This window comes from Empidonax traillii, unplaced genomic scaffold (genome assembly GCF_003031625.1).
Source record: "Empidonax traillii isolate 1590-97213 ecotype Southwest subspecies unplaced genomic scaffold, ASM303162v1 scaffold812:size654646, whole genome shotgun sequence".
Classification (NCBI taxonomy): Eukaryota; Metazoa; Chordata; class Aves; order Passeriformes; family Tyrannidae; genus Empidonax; species Empidonax traillii.
In genome coordinates, this window is record NW_020956005.1 from 25924 (window position 1) to 52517 (window position 26594).

General features: G+C 45.5%; 1 protein-coding gene across 2 annotated transcripts in view; it reads left to right on the forward strand.

Annotated features, from left to right (window-relative positions):
- Window positions 1-25709, forward strand: part of ARHGEF12 (Rho guanine nucleotide exchange factor 12) — a 33296-nt gene extending 7587 nt beyond the window's left edge. The window contains exons 4-37 of one of the 2 annotated variants that reach the window (XM_027901777.1): window positions 1908-2006; window positions 2424-2473; window positions 2724-2781; window positions 3451-3629; window positions 4010-4087; window positions 4278-4397; window positions 5006-5140; window positions 6494-6565; window positions 7286-7378; window positions 7792-7902; window positions 8346-8444; window positions 9122-9164; window positions 9309-9414; window positions 10188-10325; window positions 10816-10848; window positions 11715-11829; window positions 12343-12448; window positions 12675-12887; window positions 13307-13436; window positions 13790-13825; window positions 14452-14606; window positions 15277-15423; window positions 16213-16298; window positions 17102-17227; window positions 18037-18151; window positions 19024-19124; window positions 19391-19468; window positions 20601-20676; window positions 21089-21256; window positions 21768-21855; window positions 22683-22772; window positions 22910-22986; window positions 23230-23457; window positions 25195-25709. In XM_027901777.1, coding sequence (XP_027757578.1) covers window positions 2435-2473; window positions 2724-2781; window positions 3451-3629; window positions 4010-4087; window positions 4278-4397; window positions 5006-5140; window positions 6494-6565; window positions 7286-7378; window positions 7792-7902; window positions 8346-8444; window positions 9122-9164; window positions 9309-9414; window positions 10188-10325; window positions 10816-10848; window positions 11715-11829; window positions 12343-12448; window positions 12675-12887; window positions 13307-13436; window positions 13790-13825; window positions 14452-14606; window positions 15277-15423; window positions 16213-16298; window positions 17102-17227; window positions 18037-18151; window positions 19024-19124; window positions 19391-19468; window positions 20601-20676; window positions 21089-21256; window positions 21768-21855; window positions 22683-22772; window positions 22910-22986; window positions 23230-23457; window positions 25195-25694 — 3939 coding nt within the window. In that variant the 5' untranslated portion in view covers window positions 1908-2006; window positions 2424-2434 and the 3' untranslated portion in view covers window positions 25695-25709. Of the gene's footprint in view, window positions 1-1907; window positions 2007-2423; window positions 2474-2723; window positions 2782-3450; window positions 3630-4009; window positions 4088-4277; window positions 4398-5005; window positions 5141-6493; window positions 6566-7285; window positions 7379-7791; window positions 7903-8345; window positions 8445-9121; window positions 9165-9308; window positions 9415-10187; window positions 10326-10815; window positions 10849-11714; window positions 11830-12342; window positions 12449-12674; window positions 12888-13306; window positions 13437-13789; window positions 13826-14451; window positions 14607-15276; window positions 15424-16212; window positions 16299-17101; window positions 17228-18036; window positions 18152-19023; window positions 19125-19390; window positions 19469-20600; window positions 20677-21088; window positions 21257-21767; window positions 21856-22682; window positions 22773-22909; window positions 22987-23225; window positions 23458-25194 lie in introns of those variants that run through there. The other variant, XM_027901776.1, reaches the window with a different exon arrangement.
- The last annotated feature ends 885 nt before the right edge of the window (window positions 25710-26594 follow it).

Genomic DNA, 26594 nt, shown 5'->3' on the forward strand with positions numbered 1-26594 from the left:
GCATATCTGCTTTGGCATCAGGCTCGTTCCAGGAGGAAGGTTATCAATAATTCTAAGGGTTATTAGTTCTGGGGGAAAAAAAAAAAAAAAAAGGCAATCCAGTGGAAGAGCAGTGAGTGCTCAGGGCTATCCCTGTGTCTTTAAAGAAGGACAGTTCTTGTGAGTCAAAAGATTAGTTTGGTGCCTCGCTCATAAAACCTGTAGGGCTGGCACAGGGTTGGAAAGGAGCTGTTTTTATGAAATAGCACATGTTCCCACACCCCACCCCGGGGCATCATTCTTGTGAAGTGAGACTTCAAGAAGCTTGGTCACACAGGAAAATGGGAGGTGCAGAAGGGAGAGGCTTGTTCTTTTCACTTAACCATGCAGAGAGGCTGGGAGAGGCAGGGGGGGTTTGCTCCTCTTGTCTGCTCTCACCTTGCATCCATCCCATCCCTCCTGTGTGTGTTGTGAGTTACTGGGACCAGACTGCTGCAAAAGTCCTGGAATACAGCCCTCTCCACTGCTCCCACACCCATTTTCATGGATGCCACGCTGGAGGAGAACAGGACTGGCTGAGCAGGCTGTGTTTTCACTTGAGGCTCCTCATTTCCATCAGGAGTTGCTGCAGAGAAGTGAAAGGAGCTGTAGTGGTGTGAGAGTAATTGAAGCCGTGGGTTATGACTCCACGCTCTGCTACAATTCATTCCTTAAAAAGTATTCCAGAAAAGCCAGTCTGTCTGGGACAGCTCCCTGTGCTCCCTCCACACCAAACAGAACTGCCACAATTTCGGTATCTGATTGTGGAGAACTCCCAGTTCCTCCTCAAGGTGCTGGTGTAGGAATTTTGCCTGATGTGGCTGTAGAAAAGAAGCAGCAAAGCAAGCTGTTAAAAGTAAGGGTGATACAAATAAAAGGACACTGGGGAAGCATTTTGCAAAGTTCCTAAAGTCACTTTTCAGGATAATGGCTCCGTTGTGGGAGGCTTTTTGCAGATGCTCCGAGGAAAGTGCTCAGCAGTGAATATGCCAAGACTGCTGCTTGCTTTTGTTTTATTTTTGCCTTATTTCATTCTCAGGTGAGCGAGAGACATAACCAGCATTTCACCTCATCAAAATGCTGCACCTACTAAGTAAATTTATCTCGGCAGTAACATTTATGCTCACATTATACTGAGTACACCAGGAAACAAAACAAGTTGCCTTTGATGTCTCACAGCAAGTTAAAGGAGGAGCAGATTCAAACTCAACATCTCCTGGGATTTTGGCCCTGGACTTCAGTAGCCTGAAGCAGGGCTTTATTTCAGAAGTCCTGTTCAGGGTAGTTAAGTGTGGCTTGTACTTGTTCCCTGCTGCTGGTCTGGCTCTGTGTGATATTCTCACCTGGAACAGAAGGTGCCCCAGGAGGAGATTTGTGCTGAGAATGGGGAGAACTTTTCCTGATCACTAAATCTGTTTTAGTCCAACCCCCTCGTGCTAGTCTGAGAGATTTGTGACTTCTTGTTAGAAGCTGTGTGTTGTTTTTGATGAAGTGGAACATGACAGCCCTCTGGTGTACTCTCAAAAACTATTAACACAGACAAAGGGAAATGATGCTCATTGGTTTGTGTACTGCTGCTCTTCTTTAAAAGCTGCTTTTACCTCGAGTTGGGTGTGATGTGCCAGAGCTGTCTGCATCTCTGCTGCTGTATCTCTCTGTTTTGTGTAGCTGAAGCAATAAGCTTGACCTGTCTTGACATCCCTCTCTATTCCTGGACTGCTGCCCTGTTTCTGTCTCTCATATATTTTCCCTCTGTTGTACTGTACCAGTTCCTCTCGGTACTGTGTGATTATCTAGGTGGATAAGGTTTTGGACTGATGCCCAGCTTGTGTCTCTTTGTATTTCTCTCCTTCTCTCTGTCCTGCCCTTTCCCCACCTTTCTCGTGCAGGTCTGGTTCAGCGGTGTGTGGTGATCCAGCGGGATGAGAACGGATTCGGGCTGACAGTCAGCGGAGACAACCCGGTCTTCGTGCAGTCCGTCAAGGAAGGTGGGCAAGGAGGGGGCCAGATGTTGCCAGCCAGGGAGCAGCCTCAGGCTCTCCATGTGGATCAGAGAAATGTGGAGGAGAAAACTCCGAAAATCCTCGTGGGTGGGGCGGCTGTGCCGTGGGATGCAGTGAATTTGTCTCCTCCGTGTCTGACGGATTGAAAACCGACCTCGTGTGTCCAAGGGGAAGGATATGACTCCTTGGAACCTGGTGGGATTGTGGCTTTGGGGTATGCACTGCCAAGTGAGAACAGAGCTGCTCTAGGCAAGAAACCCGGAGATTTTAACCTGCTTGGGACAGAGGGAGCTTGGCAGAGTGCAGGAAATAGTTTTGCATCAAACTACGAAAGTGTTTAAACTGTTTTTGCTTTGAGTGTTTGTATTGATGTGGGAACTGAAGGGTTTCTTTTCCCTGCAGATGGAGCAGCCATGCGGGCTGGAGTGCAAACAGGGGATAGAATTATCAAGGTAAGGGCATTCAGATTGTGGGGGAAATGGATCCTTTGTATTGAATGAGCTCTATCCCTGAAAAAAATGCCATTGCTGCATCTGCTGGGATGTTTTCATTTGCCTGGGAGATTGAGGAATGGGCTGTTTCTGTGTTCTGGGAGGGGGGTGGGGAAAGAAGATATTGTAGTGCTTTTTGTGTGATTTGTTGGATGCTTTTGGTTGGGAATCAGTTGCTGAACACTTAATTTTCTCCCCCTCCCTGCCCCAGGTGAACGGCACCCTCGTAACACACTCGAACCACTTGGAGGTGGTAAAGCTGATCAAGTGTAAGTAAAGGCTGTTTCTGTCCCTGGGCTCCTCAAAAGCATGACAGGCATCATCTGAAAGGCTGATTGAGCCTTCAGGTGACAAGGGTGAGGTCTTACCATGCCCAGTGCTGAGAGAGAAAGGGAGGGTGTGAAACAGGGAAGTGAAATTGGGGTAATTCTGACACCTTGAACTTAACCTGATACATTCCCCTGTAGCTTCTCCTTAGCCTGGTGTTTGAATTTGCTGTCAAGCCTTGCCCAGGTGCTTTCCCACCTTTTGTTTCCACCTTAAATACCAGAGCTATTCAGGCACTTTTAAGTTCATTGCTGGGTGATGCTTGCAGAGCTCTGGCATTGCTAAAGGAAGTGTGTTCTTGGTCGATTATCTTGCACAAGGAAGAAGGTGGTAGTGGTTCCTTCCACCCTAGCAGAGTTTATTCTGTGGCATGAACCTGTGTGTACTGTAAATACAACCTGCTGGACTAGAAATTGGATTGCTGGCTTTCCTATCGTGGAAGTTTTGGGATTTAAATTAGGTGTTTGTAAAGCAGAGCTGACCACGCTCGCAGGTTTGGAGGAGGAATGGGGGAAGAACGGCCTGAGTTTTGTCTCCAGGGTGAATCATGGGAACAGCATCACAGAAATCTCCAAATGTCTGACGTGTGACCTGTCCCTGTCTCCCTGCAGCGGGTTCCTATGTAGCTCTCACTGTCCAGGGGCGCCCACCAGGGTCGCCCCAGATTCCCTTGGCTGATTCTGAAGTGGAGCTGGCAGGATTTGGGCATATGTCTCCCATCATGACATCTCCCCACTCACCTGGCACATCAGGAAATGCAGAAAGGATCACCAGCCCAGTGCTTATGGGGGTAAGATGTAAAGCTCTCTTTCCAAAGAACTGTAGAAATGCAGTCTGGTATTTTATTTTTTCTTTTTTTTTTTTTAACCTGGATTATTTAGTGCTACTTTCACAAATCACAAACTGGAATATTTATCCTGGCAGTGGGTATTTATTCACGTGGTGAAAAACATTTTGCAAGTGAAAATATCCAGTCCTATCTGAGGGTTTTTTAAACTGTGTTCAGTATGAGGAGAGAACACATAGGATTGTGTTTGCAAGCTTGAATTGCTTTTTGTTTAGAGCCAGTGTTTAGGAAGCAGATGAAAAATGGGCATGTCCACTCTCCTGATCTTCCCAGCTCCACCAAAAAAAAAAAACCCCAACCCTTAATCTCTCTGTGTTTTCTAGGAGGAGAATAATATTGTCCACAACCAGAAGGTGGAGATTCTGAGGAAGATGCTACAGAAGGAGCAGGAGAGGCTGCAGGTACTGGGGTTGTGTGAGGTGGAGAGGGGTGGGGGGGAAAGCCAGAGGTGGGGTTGTTGAATCACTGCTTACAGAGCTGTAGAAAACAGACCTGTAGCAGCTGTTTATTACTGAAATGTGCAAATGGAATGAACTGAGCAGCAGGTAGTGGTTCCAAGAGATGCTGAGTGGAAGCTCAATCGTTTCGCAGTCTCTCCAAGAGGAGTACGGCCGGTCCCCCACCCCCCGCCTGCTCAAGGAGATCCAGGAGGCCAAGAAGCACATTCCTCAGCTGCAGGAGCAGCTCTCCAAAGCCACGGGCTGCACTCAGGTAACACAGCATGTCAGGCCTCTCCGTGGGATGCTCCAGGCGGGAATTCTTGGGGGATGATGATGATGTGGGCGAGCACCGAGTTCCCTGCCAGGCTCTGCCGTGCTTGGACAGGCAGGTTGCACCCTCTAGAGCTGAGACTTGGAGTTGAGCTTGCAGAGCCTTGTCAAGCAGTGCAGTGCAGTGCAATGTCAGTCAGGATGTGGAGGAGGCTTTACAGTGGGCTTTCAAAATCATCTGTGAAAAGCTGCTTTTAAAAACAGTAAATGTGAGCTGTCATGTGTTGATTAGTCTGTCAGTGCAACTTCAAAAAACCCTGTGAAGTCATTCTTTCAATAGGGAATGAAGAACTGGAAGCTTAAAACAACTTTACTTTCACTTTTGAAAAAAAAAAAATATAAGTTGTGTTATTTTCCCTCTGCCTTTGATATTATAAGTCCTGAGAACTTGGTGTGGTTTTTCTGTTGTTTTCTCTTAGAAAAGCATTGCAGCCTTTTCTTAGATAAAATAAGGAAGTTTTATAAGTAATGTGAACTAGCTGGCTTTTGAAAGAGCTGATTTTTCAGGATCATCCCTTGAAATACTCTGCTTGCTCTTTATCTTTCCAGGATGGAGTGTTGCCCTCCAGGTCTGTGTCGGAGTCGCTGCAGATCAGCGAGGGGGAGGCAGAGAGTGGGGACTGTGGGAGCAAACTGGATTACAGTGGGGACAGCCCCTCCAGACCCAACAGTGACATTGCTGATGTGAGTCTGCAACAGCTCCAGCTCTTTCCTCTCTGCCCTTTGGGCTTGGTTTTCCTGTGCAAGTTCTCTGTGTCGTCCTGTGTGCCACACGTGTGACACTGTGCTGGAACAGGCTCCTCAGCACCCACCAAAACTCCTTCCCCTGAGGAAACATGAAACACTGGGCTTGTGTGAACTGGGAAAGAAATGGTGTGGGTTTGGGTTTTCATCCAGGATTAGATTTCCCTGTAGCCAGACAAAGAAAGACAGATGCCAGCTTCCTTCTCATGACTCAGATGCCAACTGGAGCATCTTCTCAGAGAATGTTCCAGTTGCAGAACTGTGACTCGGATCCAGTCAGTGGGCAAGTTGCCAGGGAAGTGGGGAAGAGCCTGCCTTCCACCAAATAAGCTTCAGTTTTTGCCAGCAGTAAAGGCTCTTAGTGTGTTCACTCATTAGTTATCAATCTGTGCTCGTGTGCTCTCCCTGCTGCAGAGCCCTCGTGCCTAATCCTTAATTAAATCACTATCTGATTAGTGCAGGGGAATTGAGACTCCCTGCTTGGATTTGGAGCTAAATTTGTCCCAGCAGTTGCAAGTGAAAGCAAGGTGGGTCAGATGTGAACAGACATGACTCTAATGTGAAACATTCCTTGTCCAGCTCCAAATCTGACTGGATATCACCCACATTTCTATATAATAAATGCAGAAAAAATAGTTACCTTCCTAATAAACTCCATCCTGTCAGTATTGTGGATGTGTTAGATCACTGGGAGGTGATTGGCACACCAGACATTGAGGCTTCTCAGTCCAAAGTGGCTCTGAGAAAGGATCAGGGGGCATTAGAAACCTTTGGAAGTTGAGCAAGAACTCCAGAGGAGTGCAGCTGGGGTGGAATAACTTCATGGGAAAAGACAGGCTGGAAAGCAACAGCCTGGCTGAAAAAAAACCTTTGAACACACTGAAGATGAGCCAACAGCACGTGGTTTTTGTAAATAAAGCCAAGGGCGTGCTGGGCCGCCTGAGGAAGAGGAGGTGGAGAGGAGAGAGCTAAAGATGAACTGTCAATAGAGGAGGAGAGAGCAATGAAAAGCCAAGGACAGGTGGTAGATTTTACAGCTCTGCCGTTGCTCAGTGTCACCAGCTTTCTTCCCCAAACTGCTTCTGCACTGAGTTGTGTTTCTGGAGGGGGTTTTTGTGAACTGTGCACGTAGGACACGCGTCGTGGTCTGTTTTTTCCACGCCTCAGCTGCTGAGCAGTTCACTGTGTGAGAAAGGAGAAGCTTTGGCCGTTGTGGCTGCAGCACTTGGTGTGCAGTTCTCACTTTCCTGGGTTTGCTGGTACTTACCAGAGCCCAACTTCCTTCTTTCCCAGAGTCCTCGCAGTGGCTTGAAGGAGAGGATTTATCCAGATGAGAGCCCAGAAAAGCCTGAGGTTCAAGATACTGTGAGTACAAATCAGGAAGTGTCACAACAGCGTCTCCTGTGATGGGCCCATTAAAATCTTGCTGCTTTCCCCCCCACTTTCTAAATGGAGCATGCATGAACTTTGCTTTAGAAAATAAAATGCAATTAAAATTGCGCAGGGAAAGTTAATTAGCTGAGTAAATGTTTATGGAGCTTAAGAGCAGAGCCATTTAGAGGCAAGAAATACATAATCAGCAGTAAAACAGCTGGACAGAAAATAGGTAGAGCAGTTGTACGTGTTTTATTCTTTGAGTCCAGCCTTTTTTATAGGCTATTTAGTCATTTTGAGGCTGGCATTATCAGCAGTGGTAAAAGTGGAGCACAGCAGGAAGTGCAGACCTGTCTGAACGTATCATCATCCTTGGGATGACTTCTCTGTTATATTTTCCCCTCATCTGCCTGTCTTTCCAAAGTCATATTTCTCCATTTACACTAAGATGGCATTTGTCATGTGCCACATGCTTGGTGTGCTCGTGTGTGCGGATGATGCAGTTGATCCTCAATCATCTGACTTGGTGGTTCTGGGGAGGGGGAGCTGCAGACTTGGCCAAGGCTGAGGGAAGACACGTGGGTTCCCACGGAGTTTGGAGAAGAATAAAAAGGATAGTAATGTTTCCAGCTTGGTCAAATGGGTTTCCTGTGATAAGAGAGTAATAGCATCGTGCTTTTCTTCCCTTCCCTGGCTCCTGACTCACCCCAGGATTCCCAGTCCAGTGTTGGAAGTCCTTTATCCCGAGTGGGGACTCAGATCATTGGAGCAGAGGATGATGACTTTGACACGGAACAGGAGCAGGTGGGAATGACTTTTGGCCTCAGCCACCCTTTTTCCTATCGAAATCCCATTCTGTTCCTCTGGGCCCAAGCTCCAGGTGCTCCAGGACTTGCTTGTATTGAGCACTCCTGGTGAAATAAGAATTAGGGAATGTGATTCTTGTTATTGCTGGTCTTGCTAAACAAGAACATTTGGGGAGTTTATGACAATATGCCATCTTTGAGCCTGTAATCCTTTCTTTCTCCTCATAACTTCAAGCTTTCTAGACGTTAATTTGCCTTATCTCATTTGCTTATGTAGTTTCTGTTCAGTTCTGCATTATTGTCCCTGCAGTGGCTTTTGACATGTTTACCCTGAGTTATTTCAGCTGCCCTGGGGTTTATCTCACAGCAGCTTTCTCCAGTAATTCAGCTGTTTCCCCTGTATCCCCACAGATCAATGGACAGTGCAGCTGCTTCCAGAACATCGAGCTCCTCAAGTCTCGCCCAGCTCACCTGGCTGTTCTCCTGCACCATGTGGTGTCCCAGTTTGATCCTGCAGCGCTGGTAGGATGTTCTGGAATTGTTTCCCTGGCTCCACCTTGGTGGTGTTAACCAGAATGTGTCAGGATCTCCCTGTGTAGCACTCAGTGGCTTGACTTGGCCAGGGGAGAAATGCAATTTATCACCTAGAGGTGATGAATCTCTCATTTATCTTCTCAGATAAACGGAGGGGCACAAAGAGAACTGTCCTCTGTACATTTAGCTGTTCACAAAGAAATGTTTAGCTCTTGAAAGCTAAAGGTGGTGGCATTAGTGGCGTACAGGGAAGGTCTGATCTCTCTGTGTGTTTTTATCTCTGGTTCCCTCCATGACTCCAAGTACCTGGGAAGGGTTTCAGTCCAGCAGTGCGGAATTCCTTGAAATATTTGTCAGGAAACTCGGGAGTTAGGGGTGTTAGAAGAGTTTCTGTGGTATCACTGAACTTCTTGCCCTCCTGTTTCCCACAGCTGTGCTACCTTTACACTGACCTGTACAAACAGACCAACTCCAAAGAGACCCGGAGAGTCTTCCTGGAGTTTTACCAGTTCTTCCTGGACAGAGCTGCAGTAGGTTCCAGTCATTTCCCTCATTTCCAAGCACATCCAGCAAGTTGATTTTTACCTTTCTCCACTTGCCTGAAGTGGGAAAAAAACCCCAAGTCCTCCAAAATAAGAAGTTTTAAAAATAAAGTGTTTAATAATACTTACTAATAATGAAATTTAATAAAAGTTTTAAGGTTTTTTTTGTTTAAATGTTACCAGTGAATACAGGAAGTTAATACAGTTTCAGATGCCTGGTAACACAATAAATCACAGGGAATTTGCTGTCTGATAGGAGAAATGATTTAGTGATAGGTAAGCAAACTCTAGCAGTTTTACACTGCCTTTTAGTTAATAATTGGTGTGGGTATTGATGTGGCTGTTACAAAGATTGGGAAATTTTATGTGCCTTTTGGAAAGCGTGAGAAAATTCTTTACTGTCATGAACTAAATTGTAAATTTAATTAAATTAAATAAATTAAACCAGGTACTGCAGCAGAGGCTTATACACCACATGTTTAGATTAGATAATCCCTGTGAAATATAATATATTCTCAGGATGGAATCTCCCCTTTAAAACCATCAGGGGTTGAGATTGTATAATTTTGGCTTTTCAGAGAATTTTCTTGTCTGCTCTGCACTGTGGGTTTTATTGGGGTGCTTTTGGCTGTGTTTGTTCTCCCAGCCTTTCTTCTCTTTTGCAGAATCTCAAAGTTCCAGTTCCAGATGAAATCTCCTTGGAACTAGGTAAGGTTGTCCTTGCCTGTTTCTGTAAGGGAAAGGCACAAAGGTGCTCCTGCATGGGTTAAAATATTCAGGGAAGTGACTCTTTATTTTGAGGTGAAGGGGACACTTCTCAGAAGAATCATTTATTAACTTTGTGACTCACAGACAGGAGAAGGCCAGAACTCCTTCCTGAGGAGCTTCACCGCCAGTTCATACAAACTATGCAAGATAAAGTGTGTCCAGAAGTCCAGAGGAACCTGGAAGATTTCAGGTAACACCAGTTGTCTGTGTAATTTCCATTTAATTCATTGCCTGTTTGAGGCAATTTCAAGGTATAATTTCTCAGGTGGTGTTGTATAAATCCTTCTTACTAATTGTGTTTATAATCAGCTTATATATTTTTTTCCCCCTTTTTCCTGTTTTCCTCCCCTCTCCTCTTTGGGCATGGAATAATCTACTTTACAGACTTGTCATGGGCATGTAATAGAATTTGATAATTTGCCTTTTCATGAGGAGTTATAAGAGGTCTGTGCCAACATCAGGCATTATACCAAGACAAGTGTATATTTATATACAAGTATATATATATATATATATATATAAAATATACAAGTGTATAATGGTATAATAATGGACTTTTTCATACCTAAAATGTCTCAATTCAAGTATATACACTTTCAATACACAGCCTGGGTTGTGTGCAGAAGAGTTTGCTGCAGAATCACTGCTTTTTATTGATGGTTGCAAGGCTTCTCTTAATAAATACCCCCCCAGCTTCTCTGGACAACCCGTGCCAGGGCCTCACCACCCTCACAGGGGAGAATTTCATCTTAATATCTAATTAATTCTGCTTTATATCTACTCTAAATCTACCCTCTTCTAGTTTAAAGCTGTTCCCCCTGTCCTGTCACCACTTAAAAAAATCCCTCCACGGCTTCTCCGTTGCCGTTCCGCGCGTGTGACATTCCGGGTGTCACTGCTGCTGCTCCTTGTTGCAGGGCAGGGTTCAGTCTCAACTGGTGCTTCCCTGCCCTTGTTTCCCAGGCAGAAACGCAGCATGGGGTTGACCCTGGCAGAGGGGGAGCTCACCAAGCTGGATGCAGAGCGGGTGCGGGACAGGAACGCGGTGGAGAAGGAGAGAAGCTGCGCCGAGCAGATCATCGCTAAAATCGAGGAGGTCTTGTAAGTCACAGCAGCATAAATGCTGGGAGTGTAAGAAAAACCAACAGAAAGGGTCTGCCCTGAGCCTGGAAACAGCAGAACTGGAATTTGACATCAGTACACTTACATCACTTCCCCTGTTTGCTGTTTGAATAATGGCAGCCCGAACTAAACTAACAGTGGAGTGTGTTTTTTCCAGGAGGCTGCTCCAATAGGAGAGGAAATGCTGCCATTGTCAGCTTGTGCATTATTAGATCAGTCTTCTTTTTTTTTTTTTTTTTAGAAACCTGTAGCTTCAGAACCCATTTGTTTTTTTAACGTGGGCTGAAGCCAGTTTTCGCAGCTGAACCTTTATTTCTGATTTTTAGTTTCTTGCTTTTTCTCTGCTGGGACTTCTTAACATCCTAAAGGGCACTTTGAACACAACTGCTGATGCTCTGGGGTGGATGTGACTGGGTGTTAATTGGTTTTTGAGTTTCGTTTTTAAATTATTTTGTTTTTTTTTTCTCAGGATGACATCTCAGCCTTTGGAAGAAGACAAGAGGTAATGGAAGTTTGGGGGTGGGGGTTAAATTTGTGCAGGAAGATCCCCAGTGCTGGCTCTGCTCTGTGAGCAGAGCAAGACAGCCCTCTCCTGGCTGTACCACCAACTCTCACCCACTAAATCCCCTGCCAGAACAGATTGGAATTCAGAGCATCAGCCTCTTGCTCTCAGCCTCTTGTTATCTGATGTTTGTTGCCTGCGTTTCAGATCTTAAAAATTACTGTCACTGGGAGTTCATGTTTCTTTTTGATTTACTTTGTGTTTGTGCCTTGTCCTGTTCACTCTGTGTGTATACAACTGGCTGAGTAGCTTTTACTCTACTCCTTACAGCAACCTTTTACTGTTAACTTATTTTTACCATAACTCAAAGCTATAATGTGACTCCTCATATGTATTTAATATAGAATTTTAAGGCCTTCTGTGTAATTCTCAAAATTTTAGTTTTACCTCCTGGACTCCTGTGCATTTTTTCAGAGAATCACAGGATGGTTTGGATTGGAGGGCACCCTTAAGACCATCTGCCATGGGCAGGGACACCTTCCACTAGCCCAGGTTGCTCCAATCCCCATCCAGCCTGGCCTTGGACACTTCCAAGGGGAGTCCACTACCTCTCTGGGCAGCCTACTCCACCCCTCTACTTCATCTTTATAAACTCCATCTTATATTTGCAAGAGGAGAAATGCTGATATTAACTGAATTTCTCCCAGTGTCTGTGATACTTTGTTTTATATTCAAGAAAAAATCCCACTTAACTTTCATTTAAAAATAATCAGCTTCTCAATAAAACCTTTTCATTGACAAAATGTATTTTTCCAACACGTTTCTCCTGTTTTTTTTTTTTTTTTTGGTGTGTGTTTCCATGGTAGCTCCACGATGCAATACGTGATTCTTACCTACATGAAGCACCTGGGAGTCAAAGTGAAGGAGCCTCGGAACCTGGAGCAGAAACGTGGCCGGATCGGTTTCCTGCCCAAGATCAAGGTAAGTGTTTCACATCATCACGGAATCTGCCAGGTTGGAAGGGACCCATGAGGATCGTGGTATCCCATGATGGTCTCATTAATTGTTAATGATGGTTAATCAGCTGTTGACCTGTATATTTTAGTGCTCTTCTTGACAAACTTGCCCAAAAAAAAACTCACGCTTGATGATGCAGGAGAGCTATTCTTCCTGCCACCCCCACGTTTCAAGTTACATAATGAATATTTCCACCAAAACTCCCATCTCTGGGGGTGTAATCGCTCGTCCCCCACAGCATGGGGGTGTATCTGGTCACAGGAGCTGCTTATTTCCATCAGCATTCCAGCCTCCTTGGAAATGTTAGGACTGCTAGGAGCAGTTCTGCACTGACAGTGTGAAAAGGTTAGATCAGGCATTCACAGCCCTTTTCCAAAGGGCAAGATCAGTTGGGTTTCTCTCCCTCCTCAGTGAAAATCTCAGTAAATAACTGAATTTCGAGCGCTGAGTGATCTGTTTGCTTTCCTTTAACTGCAGCAAAGCATCAAGAAAGAGAAAGAAGGAGAGGAAAAAGGGAAGAGGAGAGGCTTTCCCAATATTCTGGGCCCACCGAGGAGACCGAGTCGACACGACAGCAGTGCAAGTATGTCAGGCAGGGAAATGTATGTTCCCTTTTAGTCTGAAAGCCACACAAAGTCTCTGCTGTCTTTAAAAATTCATGTTAAGAAGACTCAGTAAACTTTTTTTGGGTTTAAAATACATTTTTTAAAGACACACAAAGCTGTTTTTGTCCCGAAATGCTTCCCCTCCTTATCCCTGGAAACAGGCACAGGCTCTTTGAGCAGAGTAACTGCTCTGTGTTTGTTCAGTTGGCAGAGCCATGGAGATGCAGAAGCCCAGGCACCCAAAGCACTTACCCACGGCCTCTTCTGTGAGCCCAGAGCCCCCAGATTCCAGCAAGATCCGCCAGAGTGGCTCCTCCAGTGATGGCACAGATGCTCCATACCCACCTGCCAACCCCATGTCCCCCTTGGCAATGGGGCCCTTTTCCTCCCCAGAGGGAAGCAAGGACAGTGAGACAGGTAGGATGGAGTGAATGCAGAGGAATGATTGAATGTGTTGTGAGTGGGATATGCCCAGCACACTTCTGATGCAACAAGCTCGACAAGTTAGGAAACCTTTCCGTATCATTAGGTATGATCTTCCTGTCCTTAGTCACCTTTTGTGAATTGGGAAGTCTTACCACGACCAGAAATTGTTGTTAGTGGGTTCTGTCACTGTGGCATCGGATCATCCAACAGGAAGAACCCAGTCTCAGGTGCCTGCTGTTGTCAGCAGCAGCCTGTGTCACCTGGGACTTGCCACTGAGATTTTTCTTACCAGCCCAGGAATTCAGTTCCTCCAGCTCTGAGCTGAAGTGAGGCTGGAATCAAGAGGCTGGGAAGCTCTCTAATGTCCTCTAAATTTGGTTCTTGACATTTCCTTCTTGCCCTCTGTCTAGGTTTGAAGCAGCCTGGAGAAGCTCCACCTGCCAGTGACTCCATGGATGGCACACCCCGCACACCCAACACCACCTTTGAATTCCCATCTCCTTTGGAAAACCTGCAGGAGGAGGAGGGAGAATCAGAGAGGTAACTGTGGTTGCTTGAGTGAGGCTTGAGAGAGTGCTAGAACCAGAGTACCCTGAGTTGGAAGGGACCCATGGGGACCATTGCAGTCCCAGCTCCTGTGCCAGTGTGACGATGGCTGCTGAAAAAGTCCATGAAAATATTAGTGACATCATTTTTATTGGTGCAGTCAGAACCACTGGTCTGTGTCTGCTGCTGTGGTAATACTAAAAAGCTCTCTGTCAGGAGGGTGAGTCTGACAGGGGACAGAATGTTCTAGTGAGGAGCTTAGAGCTGTACTCTGAAGTTGTGCTGAGTGCCTGAACAGGGGGAATTCAGGCATAAGCTTCCCTAATAATTTCTTTTCTTCCTTGCAGAATGGTTGACGTGGGAACACCAAAGCCTTTTCGCAAGTGAGTGTGCTCAGAAATGTTTGAACTGCACCGAATTGCTCAGGGCCTGAGAGGTTATGAAGCAGAATGCAGCAGTGCTCCTTGTTCTGAGCCAGCACAGTTGTCTGCATGATCTCTCCTTTAATAACACCTATATGGAATCAGACACTGGCAGCCACATATAGGACAGGTGGAGTGAGTCATATGCAAATAAACCCTTTGATCTGTGGGTGAAGTGGAGTGATTGCTGTATCTCCTGATTTGAATGGATGTTAGGTTAGGGAGTAGGCATTTCCATATTTTCTCTTTAAACCCGTGTGTTGCTGTTGGCTCTGGATCCGCAGATAGACAGAGGAAAGAAATGGTAACGTGCCCTTTCGCTGGCTTGATATTTGACTTCAAGCAAATTATTTGATCTGTGCCATTAAAAGGAGGGTTGTGGAAATACTGGAAGAACAGATAGTCACTCTTAGTTGTAAAGGGCAAATTTAGAGACTATGCCTATAGGTTCAGACATCAAACAGCCTCCAGCTGGCAGAGAGAGCGTGTTCATAATCCTCTACAACCGACACATACACTTAGCATTTCTCCCTTCCTTACATCCATGCCTGAAGTGGGAAGTGTCTGACACCTTTTTCTCACGCCAGGATGGACAGTGTTGGCTTTGCAGATGTGCAGAGCGAAGATGAGCTCTACGATTTTGACATGGACACGGACCCTCCCAACTGGCAGCAGCTCGTGAGCAGAGAGGTGCTGATGGGGCTCAAACCCTACGAAATCAAGCGCCAGGAAGTGATTAATGGTGAGATGGATGTTCTTTCCTAGCTCACCAAGCACTAAAAAAAAAAAACACAGTTGAAACCTGTCCTCTGTTCTTAAAATTTAAAACTAGGTCTGTTTTCACTGATCCTGCTCAAAGTAGTGGCTGTTAACTTCTGGCTTGCGGAGTTCTTGTGTGTGAAAATTGGACTTGTTGCTGAAAAGTATCCTGAGATGAGACTGATCCAGTCCTTAGAGAAGAAATAAACAATATTAAGTGGTTATTAAACAATATTAAGTGGTTATTAAACAATATTAAGGTACTGAAAGGCCAGTTTGCAGTATATTCTATGAAAGAAAGCAAGAGAAGCTTGCTTTTCTGGAAAGCATGTGGTGCAAACGCTACTCCCAAACTTCACCTGCAGAGCTTCATCTCAGTTCCAGGTCTTGCAGGACTCTCTGTGTGGCTTTATGAGCTGCTCAGAGCTCACTGTTGGTTTGGGGTCAGTTATGAGCCGTGAATCAATTGGCTTCTCTCTTCTTTTAAAAATGGAATTACAGCCAAGCGTGACTCCGTGCTGCAATATGGGCCAGCAAGGGTAGCACTGATGAGGAAACCTGTTCTAACTTAACCCTCTGACTTCGGTTTGCTTCGTGTTTGGCTCCAGCTGCCCCACACTGAGTCACAGCCCCTGTTTCCTTTCTCTCCTCAGAGCTGTTTTACACAGAGAGAGCCCACGTCCGCACGCTGAAGGTCCTGCACAACGTCTTCTACCAGCGCGTGACCAGGGAAGGGATCCTCAGCTCCAGTGACAAGCGCAAAATCTTCTCCAACCTGGAGGATATCCTTGGCCTTCATGGTAGGAGCAGCTGAGGTGCCTTTCAGCTGGAATTCTGGGTGCCAGTAGCTGAGAAATTGGAGCAAAGTGACCCTGAAACAAGAGGCGGCTTCGTGCGACGCTGGAGATAAAACAGAGCGTTAACATCTGGGCTTCCTCTGGCACACAGTTGTTATATTTCCGATTTACAGAGATATTTTGATCAGGGAAGCACCTGCCCAGTGCTCCAGTCCTTGCTTTCTCTCTTACCTGCGTGCACAGCCTGCCTTGTGCTGATTCCTGCTGGATAAAAGGAGCAGTGCTTTGATGAATGGGGCTTTGTGGGTCAACATCAAGATGTTGCAACTGTTTCTGAAGAGAATATGAAAACGGAGCTGAAAAGATTGATGTCTTGCAGGTGGTTTTGAAGGGTGGCCCCTCCTGATTGTTTAGGGAAAAGAACTGCTCACAAGGGGAATTGCAGCTCTGCCACTGAATAATCACTTGTATGATTTTATGCAGGTGGCTCGAGTTGTGTTCTACATATTGCTCTTTTTAAATAAGTGGCACTGAGCCTCAGAAAAGATGAGACTGGAGTGGTTTTTAGGGGTCATTTGAGGATAGGTGAGACAGAAGTTCAAACGAGTTACATAGCATTTTCGTAGATAATTCTGCTAAATTTATTGTGTTGCAGGATAATGTTTTTATTTAATTGAAATTACTGCAAATCTACTCTTCCCCTGGAATAGCTTTTAATTTAAAATAAATGCTGAAAATAAAGCAATTTGACCACCGTTAATAAAATTTTCCTTTTTTATTATTATTTTTAAGTTGCACTGAACGATCAGATGAAAACTGTCCGAAAAAGGAACGAGACTTCTGTCATTGGCCAAATTGGGGAAGACTTGCTTTCCTGGGTAAAGTTCTTTTATGCTTCCTTAACATTTGAAAATAATGTTTCACAGAATGACAGACAGAGGCAGAGGTTGGTGAAGGCAATTTCCAGCTAATAGGAGCTGAAGGTCTGGGAGCTGTCATTTCTATGGAGCTGGAGAACGAGGGTGGAAGGAAAGCGGGAAGAAGTTCTTTGGGTTTTCATTTGGTTAGAGATAAGAGTAATTTAAGGAACAGAAATAATTTCCTTAAGATGTGTGGGTAGAGTAGAAAGGTAGTTTTGGAGACATAAAGGTGAGAGTAGGATCTTGAAAAATGTAATTGCACCATTTATTTCAGTAACGCTGAAATTCTCTTGTGTTGCCTGCGGTGCAGTTAAAAGTTAAAAATACTTATTTCTAATCTTAGAATTTACATAGCTGAACCTTTTCAAGTTTTGTAACACTGTTGAAGGCTCCTTATGGAAAGGTTTGGCTGCCCCATCCCTGGAAGTGTCCAAGGCCAGGCTGGATGGGGTTTGGAGCAACCTGGGAGAGTGGAAGTGTCAGCAGGGTGGGTGGAACTGGATGGGCTTTAAAGGTCCCTTCCCACCCAAACCATTCTGGCATTCTGTGATGTGATTGGGCTGGAAACAGGAGAACTGTATAGAGTCTGGGATGTTCCTCAGGAAAATGGGAAGACAAAGCAGGGCAGAAATTAACTCCTCACGTTTTGCCACCAGTTCCTTCCTTCCCCTGGCGACCCCAGTGGCTCTGTGCCTGTTGAGGGTGGCACGTGCTGAGCTTGAATCTATCTAAACTTGGCTTCCCTTGGCTTTCTGGCACAGTTTAGTGGAGCAGCAGAGGAGAAGCTGAAGCACGCCACTGCCACGTTCTGCAGCAACCAGCCCTTTGCCCTCGAGGTCATCAAGTCCCGCCAGAAGAAGGACTCGCGCTTCCAGACCTTCGTGCAGGTGAGTTTTGCACCGGGGTTGGAGCTGCCCCGAGGATGTGGCTGGGGGCCAGCACAGCCTAATGAATGCTTGTAGATAAAGTTCCAGTAATTAATGACATCATGTCTAACATTGTCTTCGGATTGGGATCGTTTCCAGCGCTGTATTTATCTCTGCCGATCGCTCCTGGAGGGGAGGAGCCTTTAATTGTGGGGAACACAGAATGTCCTGGTGGAATGCAGGGAGGCACATAGTGTCCCAGGGAGGAGGTGGCATCTCACTTGGGGTGGCTGATTCCCAAGGATGAGGAGTTCTCTGGGGAAAAGTGCTCAGGGCAGTGCCATTGCAGTGCTTGCCACGGGCAGAAGACAGATGATGGTGCACCTGCTCTGCCTGCCAGGAAAGGGGCTTGGATACATGTGGCTTTTGCAGGAGAGAACATTATCTCCATTACCACGGGCTGGGGAGGACTTGGGTAATACAAGGGAAGATTATATTGAAAAATGTACTGTATTTTGCTCCGGTGTGAAAGCCTAAACTGATGTGTTCCCTGTGTGGTGCTGACTGAGATTGATTGGGGATGGTCCCAGGCCTCTGGGAAGTAATGAGGGAAGGAAGGCACTGCTTTGGTGATGAGCTTTTCCTCTGTGTAATTGCAGATGGAGAGGGGCTGCCTTGTCTGGGTGATAGATCTTGGCACTTCTTGTCTTGTATTTAATTACTGGAAAGCGGAGTAATAGACATTTATGTGATGAATAGATGTTATGCATTCAGGTAATTATGGCCTTAATAAAAATGACAAATGCAGATACTGTGCTGTTCAAATTTAGGATGCTGAGAGCAATCCCCTGTGCCGCCGGCTGCAGCTGAAGGATATCATTCCCACGGAGATGCAGAGGTTGACAAAGTACCCCCTTCTGCTGGATAACATTGCTAAGTACACAGGTAAAGCTTTTCCACGGGGGTTTATGATCCACCTCAGCAGGTTTTCCGAGGTAAAAACAATTTCAAAGCATGTGTTGAAGAACTGTTCAATTTTTCAGCTGCTGTGACCTCGCTGCTGCCTTCTGCACAGGAGGGCAGGCTGAAAACATAACCAAAAGGAAAATCCTTTGTATGCCAAAATACAAAGTATTTGTTCCTTCTTAGGGGAAATTCACTGTGAAATAAGTGAATCTGTTGAATCTTTATCACAAGGTTCTCGTGTTCTTGCAGAGGGTGGGATTTAGTTAGAATGTGTTACACTGAAAGATTCCAGCACAACAGTGTGATTAATAATATCACAAAAAGCCTTTCCAGGTTTACTGTCTGATACCTTCTGCTGGGTAATTTAATTACTCATCAAAAATAGGCTGCATTTACAAGTTCACCCTAATCATAATTAGGAAAGCATGTGACACTCCATTATCTTTGATGAACTGGTTTATGTGCCTGTTAACTAAATTCTTGGTGTGGCTCGTGGTAGTGACAATTGATGGCTTCACCTGTGTCTGTTCCCTCTGTACCACAGTGGAGTGTTGGTGAAGATTTTGGGTTTCTCAGAGTCCTGCTCAGGTTATTGTGCAGTGAGTAGTTGTCACAAGCCCCTTCAGAAAAGGGAGTGTGCTGTGTATGAAGATCTGCAGCTTGGAATGAATTATCTCCTGCCACAGATCTTATTTTTATCACTTCACCTCTGCAGTGGCACCTTTTGTTGATAGACTTGTCTGCGAGTTTAACTTCCCTTTCTCAAATTTGAGGTCAGCAAGCTGCACCAGAGTGCTGATTTCTCAAACCTCTTTTGGGAAGTGTTGTTACATCCCCTTCTTCTCTCGCAGAACTGCCTGAGGAGAAGGAGAAAGTCAAGAAAGCAGCAGATCACTGTCGTCAGATCCTCAACCACGTGAACCAGGCTGTCAAGGAGTCAGAGAACAAGCAGGTAGGAGGTGACAGAGTGAGCACTGAGGGCTGGGGAGAACAATAAGCTGTTTAAGGCACCTAAAGTCACTCTACTTGTGACTTTATGCTGCGCTTAAAGATGTTTTGTGGCACCTGGGAGAGGAGGATCCCAGAGTTTGGGAGTGTGTGGAGGTACCCATGGGTGTGTTCATGGAAGTATTCAGGCCTGCACTGTGACACCAGTGACACTGTGACACCAGGGAGTTTTGCTGCTCAAAGTGACCTTTTTTGGTGTGTTCTCTGCAGCATTTGGAAGATTACCAGCGTCGGCTCGACCTGTCCTACCTGAAGCAGTCTGAGGATCCCATGATGGATGAGTTCAGGGTGAGTTGAAAACATGAAAACCCATCTCTTTGTAAATTGTGTTTGCAGTCCTGCCATTCAGTTTGTGCTAATTTCTACCACAGCCTTCCGATGTACAGGCAAGTGGTCGTCAGAGGTAAATAATTCTGTACAAAAATGAAAACATTTAGTCTCAAAAATGTGAGTTTTGCCACCTTCCTCAAGATCTCTGTGGATGTAACAACCCAGTTCTGCACATAATGGTGTTAGTGGAGCTGGTCAGCTCTGGGCAACAAATCTGGGTGGTCAGAGCTCAAGCAGTGTGTCCCATAAGAGATACCTGATGGGTGATGAGTCGTATTGGGGATTATATCTCATGTGATGGCACATCTAAGAGTGCTGTTGGAAGTGGGGAGGCCTCAGAGAGCCATGAGGTGTAGCAGTGCACTTGGCTTTAAGAGAAGAGCTTGTGTACAGGCTCGTTGCTCCCCCAAAAGCCAGTGTGTAGCCAAAAGAATTTTAATCTGGAGACTTTTCTGTAAAACTGTGCCATGTATCCTTCCCACAAATAAAAAACTTGCAGGCATTCAGAGAGGAAGTGAACAACTCGCTGGCAGTTATGAAATCTTGCTGTCATTGATTGTAGACTCTGAGACTTGGAAGGGATGAATTGTGAAAATTGTCACTTCTGCCTGCAGATCTAAATGTCACAAGCACTGAAATGCCTGAAGAATCCATTGACATTATAAATTCCGTCAGATCATTGGGATGATTTGTATATCATTTTGTAGGCACACTTGACTTGCAAATCAACTGCTGAAGCATTAACCAGTTGTAATGCTGGAACTGCAAACTTGATGCAGGATAGTGGAAAAGCTCCTCCTAGGAAAAGGGTGGCATCCTAATGCCTTAGGAGCTTGGCTTGGTGGGAAAATCCTCCACCCCTGTGACACTCAGCATCTGCAAAGGAGCAGTGAAAGAGGAAGAGTGATAGCAAACATCTCTCACAACATTTTGGGTTCCACTCACAACCTGCTTTCTTTTCCCAGACTGGGTTCTGCTGCTTCTCTCCCAAGTGGAGTCCCTCTGGCAGCCCAGTGTTTTATCATGACTTGCTTCCATGGAAATTTCATAGTGCTCCTTTTTTTTTTTTTTGTCTTTCCCCTGGTGACAGAACTTGGACCTAACAAAGAGGAAAATGCTCCATGAAGGGCCTCTGACTTGGAAGGTGAATCGTGACAAAACCATTGGTGAGTCTGTGCCATCCCCTGGCCTTCCCTGGGTCTGTGTGTGTGCTTGCTGGGAAGGAGAGAAGGAGAAAGCATTGCTCAGCTCCCAATTATTCTTCTTGCTGCCACATGTAATAATGCCTGTGTGCTCCTCAGAGCTGATTAAATTATTCTTGTCAATTCTGAAATGTGCTGGAGCATCATTAGGGCCATGCAGGGACACAGCAGTCAGTCTTGAGATGATCCAATTCCATCTGTAGCTTTCTGCTGTAGTTTTCACGAGGAAGATTTGCAAGCTTTGCCTGGAATGGCACAGCACTGATTGCTGCCTCTGCATGAGTAATCAAAAATGCTGCTTTTTGCCTTCTGCAGGGGTGTGATAGGAAACTCTGAGTCTTTAACTCATCCTGGGTTCTTTTTGCACTCTGGGCAGATCTCTACACTCTGCTGCTGGAGGACATTCTGGTGCTGCTGCAGAAACAAGATGATAAACTGGTGCTGAAGTGCCACAGCAAGATCTTGGCCTCCACGGCCGACAGCAAACACACCTTCAGCCCCATCATCAAACTCAACACCGTTCTGGTTCGTCAGGTGGCAACAGGTCAGTGTGCCCCACTGAGGAGGCAAAAGGAGCAGCCAAAAATAAAGCTTAGCTCAGCTGGGGATGGAAGTTTCTGCGTAGAGATCCAGAGTAGAACACGGGAAACTGCGTGGGCTTAATTCTTGGTTGTCCAACATCGTGCTTAGTATGTATGAGCTGTTTAACTCCTCTGCATCGGTAATAGGCATTGCTGGGGTTTTAAATAGGCTTCTAAATTAAAGTACTCTGATTGTGTTAGATGAAAGGTACTCTGCAAATTATTAGGAGGGAACAGAGGAGAAATAAAGCTTTTTCTAAATGGCTTTTTTTTTTTTAAATTTTTTTTTTTTTTGAGGACAAATTTCCTGGATAGGGCAAGGTCGATGTGTCCATAATTATAGTGCTGGAGGGTTATCTCATGAACTGTTCTGTCCTTGCTTTGGGCCGGGGTTATGGCTTGTTTTAGGACTTTTCAGAAAGCTGTGTGGCACAGGGCACCTCATTAAACCCTTCCTTCCCTGTGCTGATGCAGATAACAAAGCTTTCTTCGTCATCTCCATGTCGGAGAACGGCGCTCACATTTACGAGCTGGTGGCACAGACTGTCTCCGAGAAGAACGTGTAAGTAACTGGTTCAGCTCCAGCTGCTGCTTGGTTTGGTGTCCTCCAGAGGTGTTTCAGTACCTGAGCAGGTCCTGAGTTCCTCCTCTAAGCAAAAAGCACAGCTATGATGATCTAAGTCTCTCCTAAGTTGGAGAAAGCAGGAGAGGGTGAACACACACATATTAGTGAGCATGGGTATTAAATGTATTAAAAACCCCAAACCCACACAGTGTTTCTGTTGTTGTGTTTGCTCTCTGACTCGCTCCAGACCTGTTCTGACCTTAAAAATGCCTTTTTTTTTTACCCTTGAAGTTCTGGTTTTATGTGACTGACTGCCAGATTAGATGAAATAATCCTGCATCTTCATGCAGAACCAGGTATCTCTGCAGACTTGGATGCTGGCATCATAAGCAACCCCAGTGCAGGAATTAGATTCCTTGGCTAAAAGATTTTATTTCATTTTTGGTAGAAAATGCTTTTCTTCTGAAGTGTAAGACTTACTCATGGGATACACGGCAAGTTGTCATATGTCATGTATGAAACTCTTCAGTAATAGGTGAAATAATGCTTTTTTATATATTTATATATAAAATAACTGGTTTATCTGACAACTGCTAAGGTCCTGTCTATCATTTCCTTCTGCTGAAAAGTATCCTGGTGAGGTGAGTGTTCACCTGTGATTGCTGGGCATTACTGGGGAATTGAATGCAACAGAACTTTAACAAAAGCTGTTTCTGTTGATCAGAAAAGCAGTAATGTATTAGCTGGATTTAAGAGGTGTTAAACAGAAAAGAATTCATTATGCTTCACTTGTTGCATGTCTTTATTTGATGTTTCTGCTGCAGGTGGCAGGACCTTATAGCCCAGATGGCAGGGACTGTGAAAATGGGGAGTGCCAGGAGAGTGATTCCATTACCACAGTCAGGCCCTGGAGAGTAAGTAAAAGCTGGAGGAGGAAGGGCTGCTTTTCCTTTTTCCAGCTCAGAGATTGGCAGCCAGAGCAGGGATTCTCCTGCAGAGGCTCAGATCAATGCGACTAAAGGAACGTGTGCTGGTTCTTCCCTCCCTGCAGGGAGGAGCGTGAAGAAGAGGAGCAGCAGAAGCTCAAAGAGCAGCACGACATTCCTGCCAGCAGCCTCCAAAGCCCAGGTAAAAACCAGGGATTCGGGTAAATGGGCTCAGTGGATGTGCTGCGTGGAGTGCAGATGTGCCAAACCATATTTCCTCCTGGCTTGGAGATCTTGGGTGTTTTTTTCTGGGAAGGAACGATTCCTTCACAAGTCGTGTGGAGAAGTGATACTGAACCTCTTGGAAATGCACCTCTGACCCATTCCCCTCTGTTTCATATTTGACATGGCTGTTTAACCCGAATGTCTGTTGTCTGTTCACCAGATAAAGATTTGGGACTGGAATCTCCCTTAATGCTGAACGCTCAGTCCTCCTCACCCATCATGTCTGAGAAGGCCAAGGTGGAAAGTCTGCTGGTGTCTGAAGGGCAGTTTGAGAAGGTGCAGCAGGCAGAGCTGACGCTCAAAGACTCCTCTGCAGGTTATGAACACACAGCCACCAGTTCCCCCTCGCTGTCAGAGGGGCAGTGGGCACGGGATGCATTGAGGAACTGTGAGTATCCATGGGCAGCGTCCACTGGGATGTGATTTTAGAGCTGGAAATCGTTAGGTCAGCCATCAGTGATCTAAATTAAAATCAAAAGCCTGTTCCTATTAATTATCAGTGCTCCCTGTGCTGTATTTCACAGCAAAAATGGATCTGACAGCCAGGAATTTGAAGTTCTGGATTCATACTTTGACCCTTCCCTTGGCTTCAAGGCGTCTCATTGTTTTCCTGTGGTTTTCCCACGCTTAAAATGATGGTGTTAATGAATTGTTGCTGTCCATGGAGTGCTTTGAGGACAAAATTATATTGCAGAACTTAGTGCAGTGCTGGACAGTGCCATTGCTGGTCAGCAGTGAATTTTTAAGACAAGGCAGTCAGCTGTGGACTTCTGTCCTGCTCCACTGCTATGGAAATGGGAGGTTTCATGATTTTTGACTCTTTTTTTTTTGTAAAATCCTGAAAATTGGATGTATGTGAACTTGACAAAGTCCAAGTTCTGATTTCCTGAGGACTTGGAGGTGGTTGGGTATAATTAGATCAACACTTGTATGTGTTAAAAAGTTTTTCTGATGGACAGATTATTCTTTAAAGTAGTTTATAGAAGATTTTTAATCACTTCCTCTGTTCTCCAGTAAATCTCCTTTCAGAGGAATAATGCAGGGCTCTGCAACCTACTCCATCAGCTCTAGCTGTGCAATTCCTAAATAGAACTTCCTAAAATTTGAATGAATTCATTAATCCATATATCTCTTCTTGGCAACTCCGAAAGGGACACTCAGTCCCTCTGTTGTACTTGGGGGGAAGACTCTCTATTGCTGCTCTGTGGGCTCTTTGCTTCTCCCAAAACGCAGAGCACTCATATCCTTGGCCCCAGTTCTTCCCTCTGTAGAAGTAATGACAGTTCTCTGCAATATCTGAGTTACCTTGGATCTCTTAATCCATTTATTCTTCTTCTTACAGGACTCAAAGTCCCTTTCTGACTGTGAATGTTACAGAAATTCTCTTGGTATTTGTTTTCAGAGGCCAGTGCTAAAATAATCTTAGTCTGGGGGTGTGCAAGGACAGTATTAGTGACCTTACACCATCTCCTGACTGCTCAGAGTTTGCAGCTCTCCAACAGCACCAGAGGGTCACTCAAGTTTTGAGATGAGTGACTTTTCCTTTGCATGACATCATAGCTTTTTTTTTTGGGGGGTGTGACGAGAGCACTCTCTGTGGAGAGGATGAACAGTTATACTCTTGACAGCATCCCAGCTTTGTTTTGAACAATATGTCCTTATTTTGAAGTGTTTGGTTGGGATAATTTGAGAACTAAAGGAATGTGGGTTGAAGTTCAAACAGGCATAAATTTGCATGAAATTTTAGGGAAAACATTTCTTCAGGTGTTTTTTTTTTTTTTTTTTTTCCTGATCTGTCATTTCAAAATCGAGTGGAATAGTCACAAGATGCTCCTTCCTCAGGTGGGAATCCCCTGTCACAGCCACAGCTGTTTTGCAGGGTAAAACCCAGGCACTCCAGCTAATTCCAGTAGACAATTCCTTTGTTTTTCCTCTAAGAAGATGGAACTGGCGCTGACATGTTTGCTCTCACTTATAAGGTGAAATGAGCAAGACCTGAGCCCTTCATGCATTTATTTTTATCCCTGTTTCTCCTACCAAGAGCAGCGAGAGGAGGATGCACCTTGGCTGAAGGGGTGACCTTTTCGTCTGGTTTAATCACTGTGAACGTTGCCTGTCCTTGCAGTGGGTTTGCTGAGGCAGCTGTTGGTGCAGCAGTTTGGCCTGGCTGAGAAGGGGACCCTGGAAGAGCGGCAGCGCTTCCCCAGGTTCAGGACTGTCTCCCAGGAGAGCGGGAACGAGCTCCAGCACTCCGACAGCGACAAATTCCAGCCTGGATCGGACAGAACGCCTCCCAGAACTGAGGAGCCCACAGCTGGTTATGGCCTCCGGACTTCAGCTGAGTCTCCAGCCCCAGGGGATGCCATGCAGCTGGTGGGGAGAGACCCCAGGCCCGGTGGGAATTTGGGAACGGACCGTGGGAGCGCGACCCTGGAGGCGCCCACCCCGGAGCTGGAAGGGGTGGGGGCCGAGGAGAGCGGCGAGCACTTTTTTGATGCTCGGGAGGCTCACAGCGATGAAAACCCCTCTGAGAGCGAACTGATGGAGAGGAAGGAGGAAGAGGAGGTGCAAATACGGATCTCAGGTGAGGTTCAGGATGAGGAGCCCCTCCCTTGCTTACCTTAAAGTCAGCTCTCGACCTTGACACGGCATTTCAGCTCTAAAGAGGGCTGTGCAGACATGGACCTGATTAATTCTCTGGTTTGGGAAGGCAGAGGCTGCAGTGCTGTGGGGTTAACGCGCTGTGACACACCGGAATTGTACAATCCAAGCTCTTGATTGCACTTTCCCTGGACCACTTTCATCCCTCAACTGGCTGTTGGGACGTGCAGGGAAAAGGTTTTCCCTGAAGGCAAAGCCCTTTTTTTAAGCCCCCATGACTCATGGTGCCATTTTGTGTTGGCTTCTCCTGATCAAGCTTCAGAAAAGAAAAGAATTCAGCTTTGCAGTGTCACAGTCTCCTGTGACCTCACCCCAGTCTGAAGCTCTTAAAAGCTTATTATTTGTGTTATTTCTGTTATTATTGCTACATATGGCATATTTGGCAGGTTTCTGTCACTAAACTTACTATAGAAGCTGAGGTTTCTCTCATGTGCATGCTGTGTGGAAGTAGCTGCTATTAGGTAGATCCAAGACTAATAGTCATATAGAAATCTCTTACCCATAAATACGCTTTTATTTAAAAATTGGATTAAATCCATGTGAATAAGCCAATTTGTGACTGCCCGAGTGCTGCCTTCCAACTACATATTGCAAATAATTTTTCTTGCTGAGACACCTTAAATTATTAAAACTGAGCCAACAACTTGAAGCATCTAATTTATTTGTCACCTCTTTACACTGTTTACTTTTTTAACTGTGCAGGGACATCAGAATTAGATTGATCTGTTTTTAGTCAATTCTGACTCCACGTGCTGGTTTTGCTGGGGGGGAAATTATTTGGTAGAATCCTGCCAGGCGCAGGTTGTGAAAGCATTTCTGTCTGTCATTGCTTTTATTTTTTAACAAATCAGCAAGCTCAGTTTT